Source organism: Aspergillus fumigatus, chromosome 2 (assembly GCF_000002655.1).
Source record: "Aspergillus fumigatus Af293 chromosome 2, whole genome shotgun sequence".
Lineage (NCBI taxonomy): Eukaryota > Fungi > Ascomycota > Eurotiomycetes > Eurotiales > Aspergillaceae > Aspergillus > Aspergillus fumigatus.
The window spans coordinates 2,662,537-2,675,369 of NC_007195.1; the positions used below are offsets into that span (position 1 = coordinate 2,662,537).

Consider the following 12,833-nt stretch of genomic DNA (forward strand, 5'->3'; position numbering starts at 1 on the left):
AATGGCTCAAACCATCATATATAGAGGATATCAAATGGGTTGAATCACTATATATGGAGGATATCAAATGGGTCGAATCACCATATATAGAGGATATCAAATATTTTAAAATATTTAATGTCCTGTAGATATAGTGATTTAACTATATAACATCCTCTATATATGGCATTTCAAACCATTCAATATCCTCCATATATGGTGGTTTGAACTATTTGATATCCTCCATATATGGTGATTCGACCCATTTGATATCCTCTATATGTGGTGATTACTAATAAAATTTGTGGAGTTAGTGGCAATAGGCAATACAGGCGGTGAACAGTAAAAAAATCAAAAGTCCCTTTTGTACAAATAGTCCGCCGTAGTACGTTTATTCGGCAATATATCTGTGACTAAGGCTCCCCCTCACTGCTCTGCATTGAGGGTGAGCCACAGTGAAACTACTAACCACACTAAATCCACTATTTTTTGATATTTTGACTATTTAAAGCTATTCTAACTACCTAATATGCCTAAATCTTCTAAAATTAATAAATCTTACCTCCTTAAGGCCTGCAAGGCTGCTCAGGCCTAAAAAAAGCTAAATATCTCTAAGATTATATATAAATATAGTATTCCTTATACAACCCTATATAATTATATTAAGAAGTATATACATCCTCAACTAGCTAATAAACTAGTTAATAAAGCCCCTAAGGGATACTAGGAGGAGGCCTTAATCTAGTAGATAGTCTATATATATAATTAGAATATACTAGTAACGCCTAAGCTACTAGAAGAGTATGTAAATTAGGCACTTTAATATATAGGGGAATCTAGGTAGGTTAGTAAGATATAAGCATATTACTTTAAGAAATAACTTCTAGAATACCTTAATCTAGGCCTAGTGAAGTAAAAGATAAAGAAATCTAAGTATATCCAGGCTAAGGATGCAGGTTTACTAATATATTAGTATAATTAGCTTGCAGGGGTGATTAAAAAGGATATACTAGTATAGTTAGTATATAACTTTAATAAATATAGCTTTCAGCCTGGCGAAGGTAAATCTAGGAAGGTAATTAGTTTAAAAGGTTTAAAAGTACCTAATCTTACTAAATCTAAAAGAGGAGAGAATATTATAGCTATTAAATATATAGCTGTAGATAGATAGTAGATAGATCTCTAGTTTATCTTTAAAGGTAAGTTCCTAATAATTCTTCCCTTTCTTTAAATACTAATCTATACTTACTTCCTAAAGGTAATAGAATCTTTATGGAATCTTAGTTTAATAAGAGTAAGGCCTTATTACTAGATATTATAATAGTAATATCTCCTAATAGCTAGATATCAGATGAACTAGCTATTTAATAGCTTTAAAGCTTTATTAATATAATAAATAAGTGTATAAAGAAGGGGGAGAAATAGATACTTATATTTAATAGCTATAGCTCTTATCTTACTATTAAATTCTTATAACTTTATAAAGATAATAGTATTATTCCCTTTAGATTCCTTCCTTATATAATATATCTTTGCTAGCCTTTAGATAGTAAGCTATTCTTAAGCTATAAGTAATACTTCTATTATATAAATAATAAGCTATCTTACTAGACTAGTAAGCCTATAGGGAAGTTAGAATTCTTATATATAATTAGACCAGTACAAGAGAAGGCTTTTAACTAAAGGATTATCTATAAGGCCTTTAAAGATTGTAGAATCTAGCTAGTTAATAGTAAAATAGCTAATAATCTTACTATCTTACTATAGGAAGGAATTCTAGATATCTATACACCTAATCTTAATAAGATAACTTCCTCTATACTACCCTCTTAGCTGCTATCTTAGCCACTATCTTTATCTAGTATTAATATCTTACCTCTGTGGATAATTTAGGCCCTTAAGAAGAACTAGATAAAGCTATCTAAGTATATAGATCTACTTATACCAAAGCTGCAGCAAAATCTTAAATAGATATTTAAATATAACTAAATCACTACTAAGCACCTAGCTATAGTAAATAAAACTATTAGTTAAATAAGGGCCGCGTAGGCCTCTCTATAGTATTAATATACTAAGCAGTAGGTTAAGCTACTTAGCTAGTCTAGTATATTAACATTATATAATATAAATTAATTAATTACTTTAAGGAAGGCTAAAGATACTGCTATGTAAGAGAGATATTTATAAATATAATAGGAGAAAGTACATAGTAAGCCCCCACCACTAGCATCTATATAAGAGAATATAGTATTAAATAGATTAGCAAAGGCAGTAGATGAGAATAGTAATTTTTTTTATATAGATAACCCCTAGTATGGCATCAAAATCATGATTTCTATCGAAAAATGGTGGATTCAGTGTGGTTAGTGGTTTCACTATGGCTCACCCTCAACGCAGAGCGGTGAGGGGGAGCCTTAGTCACAGATAGTATTGACGCAGTTACTTGTTTAGCATCGCACTATGTCCATCGAGATGCACAAGCAAGAAATTCGACCTTGATGAACCCACTCGCACTAACAGAGCGAACGTCCAGGACTCACAGCTGCATAAAATGAAGAAATTAATCCAAATTGCAGTCTGCTAGTCATTCTGGCAGTGGAGAAACACGGAAAGCGATGAGATAATAGGGTGGAAGAGACTACCGATCCGAGACGCATGGATTGTGTGGAGTTCGAGTTCCAACCCAACTGTCTTGATTCTCCTCATTGCTTGAGCCTTTTTGTCTGTCCGTCCGTTCGTCTATCGAGTGTTCAGCCTGTCTACCCGGACTTACATCAGCCCACCGGTCTACCTAGCCGCAAGGGGTTTGCCAAGGAGTATAGCTCAACCTAGGTTCCAAGTTGAGGTGTCTGTATTCAATATGACAACCAAGGCAGACCCGCCATTCTTGCTCGTCTTAGTGCTTTTTCATTTGGCTTCTCATCATGTGGAGCTGTGAAGCGTAGACTGCAGCAGTGTGTGGCAACAGAGTTGCGGATATCACAGCCGACCCGTAGCTTAGGTACCTTACTTATCCATAGTCCGCCTTAGTGTAGAGCCGACCACCAAAATGCCACTCAGGTAAGTACCTCAAACCACTAACTAGCGAGCATGGCAATGTACATTGGCAGCATTCAACGGAATCATTCGTTGCACTCCCTGTCAATCTGACTTGTTGTCGCACAGGAACGTCACAGTGGCGGCGATATGTGACTTTCTATGCATACACTCCCACCAAAATAATTCTCCTTGATTGACAAGAAGTTTAAGAGACAACCTTGGCCTTGGTATTCTAACAATTCTTTACTTTTTTCCCACAGCCTCTGGCCTATTAAATCTGTATCCGTCATAACTAATGTTCACAGGAGCCGCCAATCCGATTACCTGAAGGGTGACCGAAAACGAAAATACAGAACTCCAGCTTCAACCTATTCGTCCTGTGCAGTCGTACAGAACACCTAAACTTTAGGTCTTTGATGGTTGAGGGAAATTACATCCAATGCGGATAGTGATACCTAACATGGGATTTTACATCACACCGAGATAATTTTTTGCCTCTGAGTCATGAGCCGGGGCAGATGTACCGAATACGCAGGTGTTTATACACATCAATCCCAGTTGCAAATGACTTGGCTTAATATTCATCAGTACAAAGGTACTTCGCTGACTACGTGATGATGAGGAATACTTTTCAGCATTTAAGGGTATCTGGCTAGTAGTAGCCAGCCACTAACAGCTCGACTTCAGCTACCCTTCATTCGAGTGGACTTCAATTTGGGAATGCACAGGTAACCGATCCTTCCACCTAAGTTTCAGGATCAGTTAGAAACTGTTTCGAGTTTGTAGTGTGACAGTCGCCAAAGCATCTAAATCTGAGACTGCGGTGTATGTACGGATGACCTCTGTACAACATGCTCGAAATCGTTCAGGTGCCATGGGGGTTTTGGCCTACGTATCTATGGTTGTAACTTATTAAGGAGAAGGTCCGGACTTCTGTTGAACCGAAAAGATGGTTCAGCCTTGAAGATGCCCCCAGTAAGATTACCTTAGTACTAATGGAACTATCGGACCCCATCCATATTTCTGGGAGTAGAGTCTGACCAATGAGGCTTATTCAGCAGCGACTTGTCTTTGTTTTTCTGTAGGTGCTCAGATTATTGTCTGGTGCGATTAGTCGTCACTGTTCGTCTTGGACTGGATCGAAGACAAAGAAATACGTAGCTCTGCTTTCGCAACTCAATCATCTAGTCGTATCTCAGATCTTCCCACTTAGAAATGCCTGAAGGTATCTGACTGTTGGTAGCTTGGATCCTCACACCTGGAAGGTTACAGGAATCCAACGTCTCCCTTGTAAGCTGCTCGGCTACACTCGGCATCCCGTGCCAGGTTGAAGAAAGAAGAAGGCGGTAAGCACTTGATAGACTCTCCGCCTACAACAAACGGTTTAGATATTGCCCATTTCTAAAGTCGCGCGATACCGGAAGCGGACTAGCGCAGATTGATCATATTGCTCCTGCAAGTCATCAACAGGGAAAGTGATGAAGCAATTTATGTTGCTGTCATGAAGAGAGCGGCTAGATAGGGATGTTGATGAAGATAGTTGTTCTCTCAGAGGCATCCTGTGACAACATTGAGAGATCGATCAAGAGGATCGCAATACATTTCACTGCATGCTGCGGATATCGATGGCGAAGTCCCAGAGAATGGCTCCGCTCGGCAAAGAAAACTCTTGCTTTCGCCCCTCCCGGCTTTTCTCAATCGGAGAAAAACATGGAGTAGATAGTTCATCATTTATACAGTAACAATTACCTGGACTCGAATCTTCTTGTTTGTATCCCTCAGGCTCCGCTATCGCAGACAGACTTGACTTGGTTTCTGAGGTTGTTATAGTTCGGCACCATTGCCGGATCTGATTGATAGTGACTCACAAGTCCCAAACTGAAAGTCAATTGACCTCGAGCCCCTTGTTCAATTGTCGCTCAACTTTGCACCTTTGTCATAAACAGGATCCAATTTTTGAACCATATCAGCAATCATCACACCAAGCCAAACATGGGTTCCATTGCTCAGACAGTACGAGAGCTTGATGCCTCGACCGTCAAGGTAACTCGGTCCACCAACCTGCGTCTGGTTCCTGAACCCGGTTCTCCGGAGGAACTCAGTCACTCGCACTGTACAGACCACATGGTCACCGTCAGATGGACCGTGAACAATGGATGGGAGACCCCAGAAATCAAACCATACGAGAATCTCAGCATTCCCCCGACCGCCGGCTGCCTGCACTATGCTACGGAATGCTTCGAGGGCATGAAGGTGTACCGGGGATACGACGGCAAATTGCGTCTGTTCCGTCCAGACTGCAACGGCGAGAGACTTGTCATGAGTGCCCAGAGAACTTCTTTGCCCACTTTCCGGTTCGAGGAGCTCAAGGTGCTTATCGCCAAGTTGATGCAGATAGATGGGCCCCGTATGCCCCCCTACTCCAAAGGAATTTTTGACGGGAACTAACAAACTTTCTTTCCCTCCAATAGGCTGGCTCCCTAAAGACCAACCCGGTCGATTCCTTTACCTTCGTCCCACTTTGATCGGCAGCGGCCCTCATCTGGGCGTGCAAACACCCAAGGAAGCCCTCCTGTTCATCATCGCGGTGCCATGGCCTGACCCATCCAAGAAGCCAGTCGCGCCTGGCACCAAGCCGGGCCTGAAGCTGCTCGCCTCCCACCCTGAGACAATCCGGGCCTGGCCTGGTGGCTTTGGTTACGCGAAGCTTGGAGCTAACTATGGCCCTTCCCTGTCAGCTCACGGTCAAGCACAAGCCTTGGGCTTTGACCAGGTCCTTTGGCTCTTCGGGGAGGACCGTCAAGTAACCGAGGCCGGCGCCAGCAATTTCTTCATTATCTGGGAGAACAAAGATACTGGCAGACTCGAGCTCGTCACCGCGCCCCTTGAGAACCAGTTGATCCTCGCCGGCGTCACCCGCCGCAGCGTGCTGGAGCTGGCACGGTCAAGATTGACCAAGCCAGTCGGAAGCCTTGCGCCTGTTGACGTTGTGGAAAAGGCGCTTACCATCGGAGATGTTGAGCTGGCCTGGAAGGAGGGACGCGTTGTTGAGGCGTTCGTCTCCGGCACTGCTGTAAGTCACTCTTGGCTCGAGAACGCTCACTCATCATTTCGCTAATGCAACATAGTACTTCATCACTCCTGTGAAGCTCGTCAGGAACGGTGATCTCGATATGGACATGGTTGATGCGGGCGTTGAGCGTGCAGGATACGCTACCCAGATCAGGTCCTGGTTGGAAGCCATCATGTACGGCAAGGAGAACCATGAGTGGTCTTATGTGATTGAGGGAGAGGTTGAAAATTAAAGGTGGATGCATCCTTTCTTTTGTCAATAGACATAGACTAAAAGGTCGCAATGTGTTGCATGCGGGATGATGATTTGAACGGAGTTTTCACGCTGAGCCTGCCAGTTTATATACTTATGCACCGAGCTTTAGCTCTTGGAATGGTAATTACCTATTCAAACCTCTTTGTTGGCATGCAGGCTTTATCTGACGACCGTTGAATTGCCTTATTTTGAATCGTCTTGAACGAGGTGTCAGAATCGTAGCTTGCCCATAGAGTGACTGATCAATACCTGAAAAGCTGAAAATCTGTTCCCTCGTCACATAACTGGTGTGTGGTGGTATAGACGTCTTTCCAATTATCATGAGTCGCTTACTTGAGATGCACAAATAAATGGCGCATAGACTCGATAAGGAACCGCGATGGAGTGTCAAGAGTCGAATATTTTACATACTAGTGTCATTAAGCAGAAGATACTCGCCTATGGCGTATCCACATTGGCCATGTCCGGATCCTGCGTCGTGTTCCCTTCGCCAAGATCGACAACGAGGGGAGCATACTCCCCTGTCTCGTCGTCTCCATCATCTTCCATTTCTAGCTCAACTTCCTCGCCGTCCTCCAGCTGGATTATGCCCCGGCGGACAAAGGCTTCGCGATCCAATTCCCAGTCGTATTCGTCTTTGACCCATGTAGCCAGCTTGTCGAATTCTGCCTTCAGCGTAGGACCAGGGTTGTCGACAACTTCATAAAGGGTTCGCCTGAACTTCATCAGGAGCTTGCGCAGAAATTCCCCGCCATCGACTCCGTCAATATCGAACAGTCCACCTTCGACATCGTCACACCGTTTTAACTGTAGCAGAAGCAATCGGAGTACGCTCACCATGAAAGGCTCACGATCCTTGATTGCATTCTGGCAGGTCAGGACTAGCTCCAGCAATCTTTTCCATTGCTGCAGACACGAGTAGTTCATCAATGTCATAACCATCAAGAAAGTGAATTGGAGTTCACCCAAGATCTGTGCCTCTCCCGTCTGTTCTCCACGGTCTCCACCACTTGAGTGTCGTTGAATCAGGTCCCCCAATGCCCATGAACGATCTTGAGCCGCCTCGGTCCTCTCCCGCCCAATAGCTCCTTCTCTCCATGTGCGCTTCAGATCAACGGGAAGAAATGAGAATGCAGTTTCCTGCTCCCCAGTAACCTTAGCTAGATTCTCTGAGTTGATATCCGGAAGTCCTGGAATCTTATCACTATCCCTTTCTGCAGTACTACCGGACGTAACCATCCACCGAGGCCGACCATCAACGTCTAGTTCTGGGTCGCCAACTATCCGTGACAGAAGCCTTGGGGAAATATTGTTCGTCAAGTCTGTCCAATCTTTTCTTCCCTCTTCCTCGTCTTCTTCATCAATGTCTTCCTGAACAGGACTCTGGTGCTCTTGCGACTGCGACTGCGACTGCGATGTCCGCGATGACGAGACACGACTGCGGTACCGGAACAGCCCACCACGCTGCCAGACAGCGCCTAAATTAGCTTTATGTCGCATCGCCTCCTGCCGGTCCGCATCACTGCTTGCTCGCAGAAGCTCCAGTGATTCTGTCTCCGAATTCCATTTCCATACGAAAATATCCGACCCCAGACTTCTGGATGACGCCGTTACTATGGTTCCATTGTGACTCTCATCAAAGACGCTGATATCGCCGACGTAGAACCAACCCCCGGATCTCAGAGAGAGACTTTCTGTTGTTCCAGTGTATAAAAAGTGCCAACCATTCGGTAGGTCTCGTATGCCATGAAAATTGGGTGTCGATGTGAAGGTGACGAGGTCAATGCCGACGAGAGTCTTTGCCGGAAGGTGGGGGATGAGGATGGTTGGGGAAGGCGAGAGAGGAAGAGGCATGGCTGTGAACGTGGATGCAGTGTTATTCTTGTAAGTCCAATTTCAGCGAGCACTTGGAGAGGCAGCAAATGCGACTGCTCTGTTCAAGCCTTTCCAAGAATCTGCCGTTGTGAAAGTGATTCCGGGTCCAGCTCTGAGCCTTGACGTCAGTTCATGGCATCAGCTGTCCTCCAGTTGACTTGCCCGCAACAACCTTGAAAAGAGGTACGCAAGGGCAGAGTTAGTAGGACCCGAGTACCGGGATACTCTAAGGGAGAATGATTGTGTTTGATATGATGGGAAAAAAAAAATTGAGTGGCTAAAGCTCTAAAGGTCTTATCGAATTTAAAACTTCCGCGCGCACTAGCTATCACCTCGACAAGTGCCGCTTCATCATTCAGTCTTCAGATCGGCTGTAAACTGACTTGCAAATCCGTCTTTAATTCCCTCTTTACATTAAACCGACATCTGCATGATACCGTAGACTACTAGGACTTATATGACAATCCACATCAACCTTCTACGATGATCTCGCTACATCAAGAAGCCTGAGTATGCTCCAATTCTGGTTATATTGGCAGAGATAGCTGCTATACTGGCTAACAGACTATGAGACCCCGAACCGAAGACAAAACCTTTTGGACATGAGAAAAATTGTTGAAGACCAGGCGATAAGGGCCGTTCTTCGCGTTTATTCCATCCACATCCGCGGGCACAAGGCCCTGGCGGTAGCCTCCAGCCCAGCCATGCAAAGAAATTGCACAGCCTGGACAAAGACACACCCGCACACGTCTACAGACGACGACCACGGCGACCACCCTTGCGACGAGTAGAGTCGGAAGGAGTGGGGGTCACGTCCTCGATTCTGCCAATTCTCATGCCAGAACGAGCAAGGGCACGGAGAGCGGACTGGGCACCGGGACCGGGGGTCTTGGTACCGTTACCTGTGATATAATTAGCTCTTTAATTCCAAACGACACCGTCGCCTAATGTTTCGCTACATACCACCAGTGGCACGGATCTTGATGTGGAGAGCGTTGATGCCGAGCTCCTTGCAGCGGGCAGCGACGTCCTGAGCAGCCAACATGGCAGCGTAGGGAGAAGACTCGTCACGGTCAGCCTTGACCTTCATACCACCGGTGACACGGCAGATGGTTTCGCGACCACTATTAAAGAGGACCATGTTAGTTCCTTGTCTGAGAGGTGACCTCAATGCGCATCGCTCTTCGAGGGTATCAATCGCACAAGGCCGAAAGCTGCGGAGGTCAAAAAACGAACCTCAGATCGGTAACGTGGACGAAGGTATCGTTGAAAGAGGCGAAGATACGGGCAACACCAAAAACGAGCTTGCCTGTACACGACTGTTAGAGTCAAGTATGCACAAGATTCGCATTACCTCAAACATACCATCTCCGGCCAGAGGACCGAGAGAGACGTTCTCCTTAGCGGCAGTGGTGGTCTTCTTGGGAGGCATTTTGGGTGTGCTGGTCGTGGGATGGAATATGGAGCAAGAGAAGAAGTGAAAATCAAGATACGCTGATGGAGTTCGATATACAAAAGTGGAGATTTGTGTGTGCCCTACAAATGCTGCATTCGTGCTGATTGGCTATAAGTTAGTTCACGGCGGTCAAGCGAGTTTCAGCCTGAGGCAGAAAGGCAGAAAGAATGGGTAAAATGTCCTCGGTGAGACGGCAGCAGCCGGGCCGGTGGGCGGTCAGCCAGGAGCTTTTAAGCTAAGTGTCAAATTTTCCACCACCGTGTCAGATTCTCATCTTTTGGACAATCGGACATCAACAGTGCGGATCTTTCTTGGATCCTATTCTTCTTCGAATAATCAGCATAGCCTTCTAGAGATATCAAAGTGTTCTTTCCGTCTCCTGTTGTGGCTGCATTTTCGCTCGTTCGCTAGCGTGGTGCAGCTAAATAAGAATCAGTATGGTCCTCACCAAGGAAAATGCCATGATTGGCATCATTGGTTTGGGAGACATGGGCAAGATGTATGCCCAGCAGCTCAGTCTCGCAGGATGGAGGTAAATCATCACTTTTCCCTACGGCCACCGTCATATTGCTTGTAATAGGTAAGACATTCTCTCTTTTGTTCTTTTGTCTTTTTCTTTTCCTTTCACATGATGACTTGAGTGCATTTGGCTCGAGCATGACCTGGCGGTTGCACCGCTACGCCATTCTGGTCTGTGGTTGACTGTCAGGTTGTCAATGATGTAAAATCTCAGCTACCTTTATTTCTTTTGTCTGAAATCTTCATGAAGGATTCCTTGGTTCTCAAATTAATATTGCTGTCCTCAAACTGAGCGCTAACTCTCAAGTTTCTCAGGTTCAATCGTACTCGACTAAGTCTGTCCCAGCGGCTGGAATCTACTAACCATTATTTATTTATAAAGGGTAAATGCATGTGATCTTCCTCAGAACTATGAACGTCTAAAGGAGGAGTTTGCTTCTCAAGTACGTCGTTTGCTCACAGCTGATGCTGTCCATACTCATCGTATATATAGCAAGGTGTCACTATACTCCCGAATGGACACCTGGTTTCAAGAATTAGCGATTATATTATATACAGTGTAGAGGCTGCTGTCATCGACAGGGTAGTTGCACAGTATGGGCCATGTATGTCCTTATTCGAGCAAAGGACACCACCACCGCTCTTAGTATCAATTTTCTGACTCGTGAAAAGCAACCAAGGTCGGTGCGATCGTCGGCGGCCAGACATCCTGCAAGGCGCCTGAACTAGCTGCATTTGAGAAGCATCTTCCTCCAGATGTAGAGATCCTATCTTGTCATTCGCTTCATGGACCCCAGGTCAACCCGAAAGGACAACCTCTGGTATGACACACATGTCTTACTGCGAGTCTTTCCTGCATAATAACACGGTCTGCTTCAGGTCTTGATTCAGCATCGTGCCTCAGACGAGAGTTTGCGGTTCGTCGAAGAAGTATTCTCGTCGTTCGGTTCAAAATATGTTTACCTCACAGGCGAGATGCATGACCGGATCACTGCAGATACCCAAGCGGTTACACATGCAGCTTTTTTAAGCATGGGAACGGCTTGGCAAGCAAACAATCAGTTCCCCTGGGAAATGTCGCGCTGGGTTGGCGGAATTGAAAACGTCAAGATCAACATTACATTGCGCATCTACTCTAACAAATGGCATGTCTATGCTGGCCTAGCCATCCTCAACCCCGCTGCAAAAGAACAGATCCGCACCTACGCCCAATCCGTGACGGAGCTGTATAAGCTGATGATCGGTGGACAGCGAGAGGAGCTGAAACGTCGAGTCAAGGCGGCCGGCGCGGCTGTCTTCAAGGACGGTACTGAGGGGCAGGAATTGCTACTCAAAGATGAGGTTCTAGATCGCTTCTCCCTCTCGAACCGGCCTCGGGAGTATCACCCGCCGAACAATCACCTGAGTCTTCTTGCAATTGTTGATTGTTGGTCGAAATTGGGCATCGTCCCTTATGATCATATGATCTGCTCGACACCTGTGAGTGACGCTAATACCGCAGCTGCATTGCTTACATCGTTACATGTTGAGTTGCTAATTGCTCTATGAAGCTCTTCCGGTTGTGGTTGGGGGTCACTGAGTATCTTTTCCGCAACCCTAAGCTCCTCGATGAGGCATTGGATACTGCAATTGACGACAAGACCTTTCGTTCAGACGATCTAGAGTTCACATTCGCCGCCAGGGTAATTACTCAAACTCCCTGATCTTCTAACGGCAGTGATGCTGTGGGCCACGAGGCTTTTCATTCTGTCTTCAAAAACCCATGATAGCTGACGTATTGCGTACAATTAATAGGCATGGTCTGATTGCGTTTCATTTGGCGATTTTGAATCCTACCGTGATCGCTTTGAGCGAATCCAGCAGTACTTCGCGCCTCGTTTCCCTGAAGCAGTTAAGCTTGGAAATGAGATGATGAAGACGATCTTGGAGAGAACAGCAACGGAGACTCGATAAGCGCTTTTTGGAGATTGATGGGAAACCATGATGAAGTAATGAACCGCGAACGTTAAAAGAGGGCATAGATGTACTTTCTCTCGCGGGAAATGTCCAGGGATCAAAACATGTACGCCTCTATATAGTCACTGCTTGCTGGAGTCTGCCTTTGGAAAGTTATGCGTGAAGCAATCTTTTTACTAGCTTTCAGAGTGGTCGAATCCTCGGCACCACTAGTTTGGTCCGTTTCATGCCTAACCCACGGCGTTATGCGCGAGACATATCAGTTCTCAGTCCGATACCCATCACCCATCGTGTTTCAAGCGACCTCTGGACTAGATGAATGCGATGTCAGCACTTAGGTGGTAAGGGCTCTTTCACGACGGTCATCTGTACAAGGGCATCCATGGCATTTGTTGTCTTATGGTATGGAAGGCATCTTTGTAGGTGGAATCAGAGTGGTTCGCAGGAGAAGGGACAGTGTATGTAAGAATGGAAGTTAGATAGCTGGCAGTCAGAACTGCGGTAGAAGTATCTTATATGCAATCTACTGCCTATTGTCAGTGGGGAGTTGAATATCATACCACTATTGCTTTCGGTTGTACTGGCTGCTTGTGATCTTCTCGATAAATCTCCTCGAATGTTGGATTTGCTTTGGACCAACCTAGTATCTGTTTTTAAAGCTAGAGCGCCTATCCCGCTTGT

The 12,833-nt window shown here is 45.3% G+C and overlaps 4 protein-coding genes across 4 annotated transcripts; 2 read left to right on the plus strand and 2 right to left on the minus strand.

The window, feature by feature from the left end:
* The first annotated feature begins 2,344 nt into the window (after nt 1–2,344).
* On the plus strand, nt 2,345–6,632 carry AFUA_2G10420 (branched-chain amino acid aminotransferase, cytosolic). Its single transcript, XM_750282.2, has 4 exons — nt 2,345–3,245; nt 3,324–5,425; nt 5,490–6,091; nt 6,147–6,632. The coding sequence occupies exons 2-4, from the start codon at nt 5,011–5,013 to the stop codon at nt 6,321–6,323; spliced, it is 1,194 nt and encodes a 397-aa protein (XP_755375.1). The 5' UTR covers nt 2,345–3,245; nt 3,324–5,010; the 3' UTR covers nt 6,324–6,632.
* Nucleotides 6,633–6,637: 5 nt separating this feature from the next.
* AFUA_2G10430 (AAR2 splicing factor family protein) lies at nt 6,638–8,524 on the minus strand. Its single transcript, XM_750283.2, has one exon. It carries the CDS (start codon nt 8,198–8,200, stop codon nt 6,785–6,787), a length of 1,416 nt encoding a protein of 471 aa, XP_755376.1. The 5' UTR covers nt 8,201–8,524; the 3' UTR covers nt 6,638–6,784.
* A 201-nt stretch (nt 8,525–8,725) lies between these two features.
* AFUA_2G10440 (40S ribosomal protein uS11) lies at nt 8,726–9,856 on the minus strand. The gene is made up of 4 exons (XM_750284.2): nt 9,587–9,856; nt 9,458–9,530; nt 9,185–9,345; nt 8,726–9,123 (listed from the first exon to the last, which is right to left on the minus strand). Exons 1-4 carry the CDS (start codon nt 9,651–9,653, stop codon nt 8,972–8,974), a joined length of 453 nt encoding a protein of 150 aa, XP_755377.1. The 5' UTR covers nt 9,654–9,856; the 3' UTR covers nt 8,726–8,971.
* Nucleotides 9,857–9,938: 82 nt separating this feature from the next.
* On the plus strand, nt 9,939–12,732 carry AFUA_2G10450 (prephenate dehydrogenase (NADP(+))). The gene is made up of 7 exons (XM_750285.2): nt 9,939–10,209; nt 10,579–10,639; nt 10,690–10,801; nt 10,869–11,017; nt 11,076–11,675; nt 11,747–11,878; nt 11,991–12,732. The coding sequence occupies exons 1-7, from the start codon at nt 10,115–10,117 to the stop codon at nt 12,147–12,149; spliced, it is 1,308 nt and encodes a 435-aa protein (XP_755378.1). The 5' UTR covers nt 9,939–10,114; the 3' UTR covers nt 12,150–12,732.
* Nucleotides 12,733–12,833: the final 101 nt, after the last annotated feature.

What these genes read in the sequence shown, in the direction of transcription:
- AFUA_2G10430 (XM_750283.2), bottom strand. Translation starts at nt 8,200, where the DNA reads ATGCCTCTTCCTCTCTCGCCTTCCCCAACCATCCTCATCCCCCACCTT.
- AFUA_2G10420 (XM_750282.2), top strand. Translation starts at nt 5,011, where the DNA reads ATGGGTTCCATTGCTCAGACAGTACGAGAGCTTGATGCCTCGACCGTC. An exon ending in GATGCAGATAGATGGGCCCC is followed by an intron (nt 5,426 to 5,489) that starts GTATGCCCCCCT and finishes TCCCTCCAATAG; the next exon opens with GCTGGCTCCCTAAAGACCAA. An exon ending in CGTTCGTCTCCGGCACTGCT is followed by an intron (nt 6,092 to 6,146) that starts GTAAGTCACTCT and finishes AATGCAACATAG; the next exon opens with TACTTCATCACTCCTGTGAA.
- AFUA_2G10450 (XM_750285.2), top strand. Translation starts at nt 10,115, where the DNA reads ATGGTCCTCACCAAGGAAAATGCCATGATTGGCATCATTGGTTTGGGA. An exon ending in CTCAGTCTCGCAGGATGGAG is followed by an intron (nt 10,210 to 10,578) that starts GTAAATCATCAC and finishes TTATTTATAAAG; the next exon opens with GGTAAATGCATGTGATCTTC. An exon ending in AGGAGGAGTTTGCTTCTCAA is followed by an intron (nt 10,640 to 10,689) that starts GTACGTCGTTTG and finishes TCGTATATATAG; the next exon opens with CAAGGTGTCACTATACTCCC.
- AFUA_2G10440 (XM_750284.2), bottom strand. Translation starts at nt 9,653, where the DNA reads ATGCCTCCCAAGAAGACCACCACTGCCGCTAAGGAGAACGTCTCTCTC. An exon ending in CGGTCCTCTGGCCGGAGATG is followed by an intron (nt 9,531 to 9,586) that starts GTATGTTTGAGG and finishes AGTCGTGTACAG; the next exon opens with GCAAGCTCGTTTTTGGTGTT. An exon ending in GTCCACGTTACCGATCTGAG is followed by an intron (nt 9,346 to 9,457) that starts GTTCGTTTTTTG and finishes CCTCTTTAATAG; the next exon opens with TGGTCGCGAAACCATCTGCC.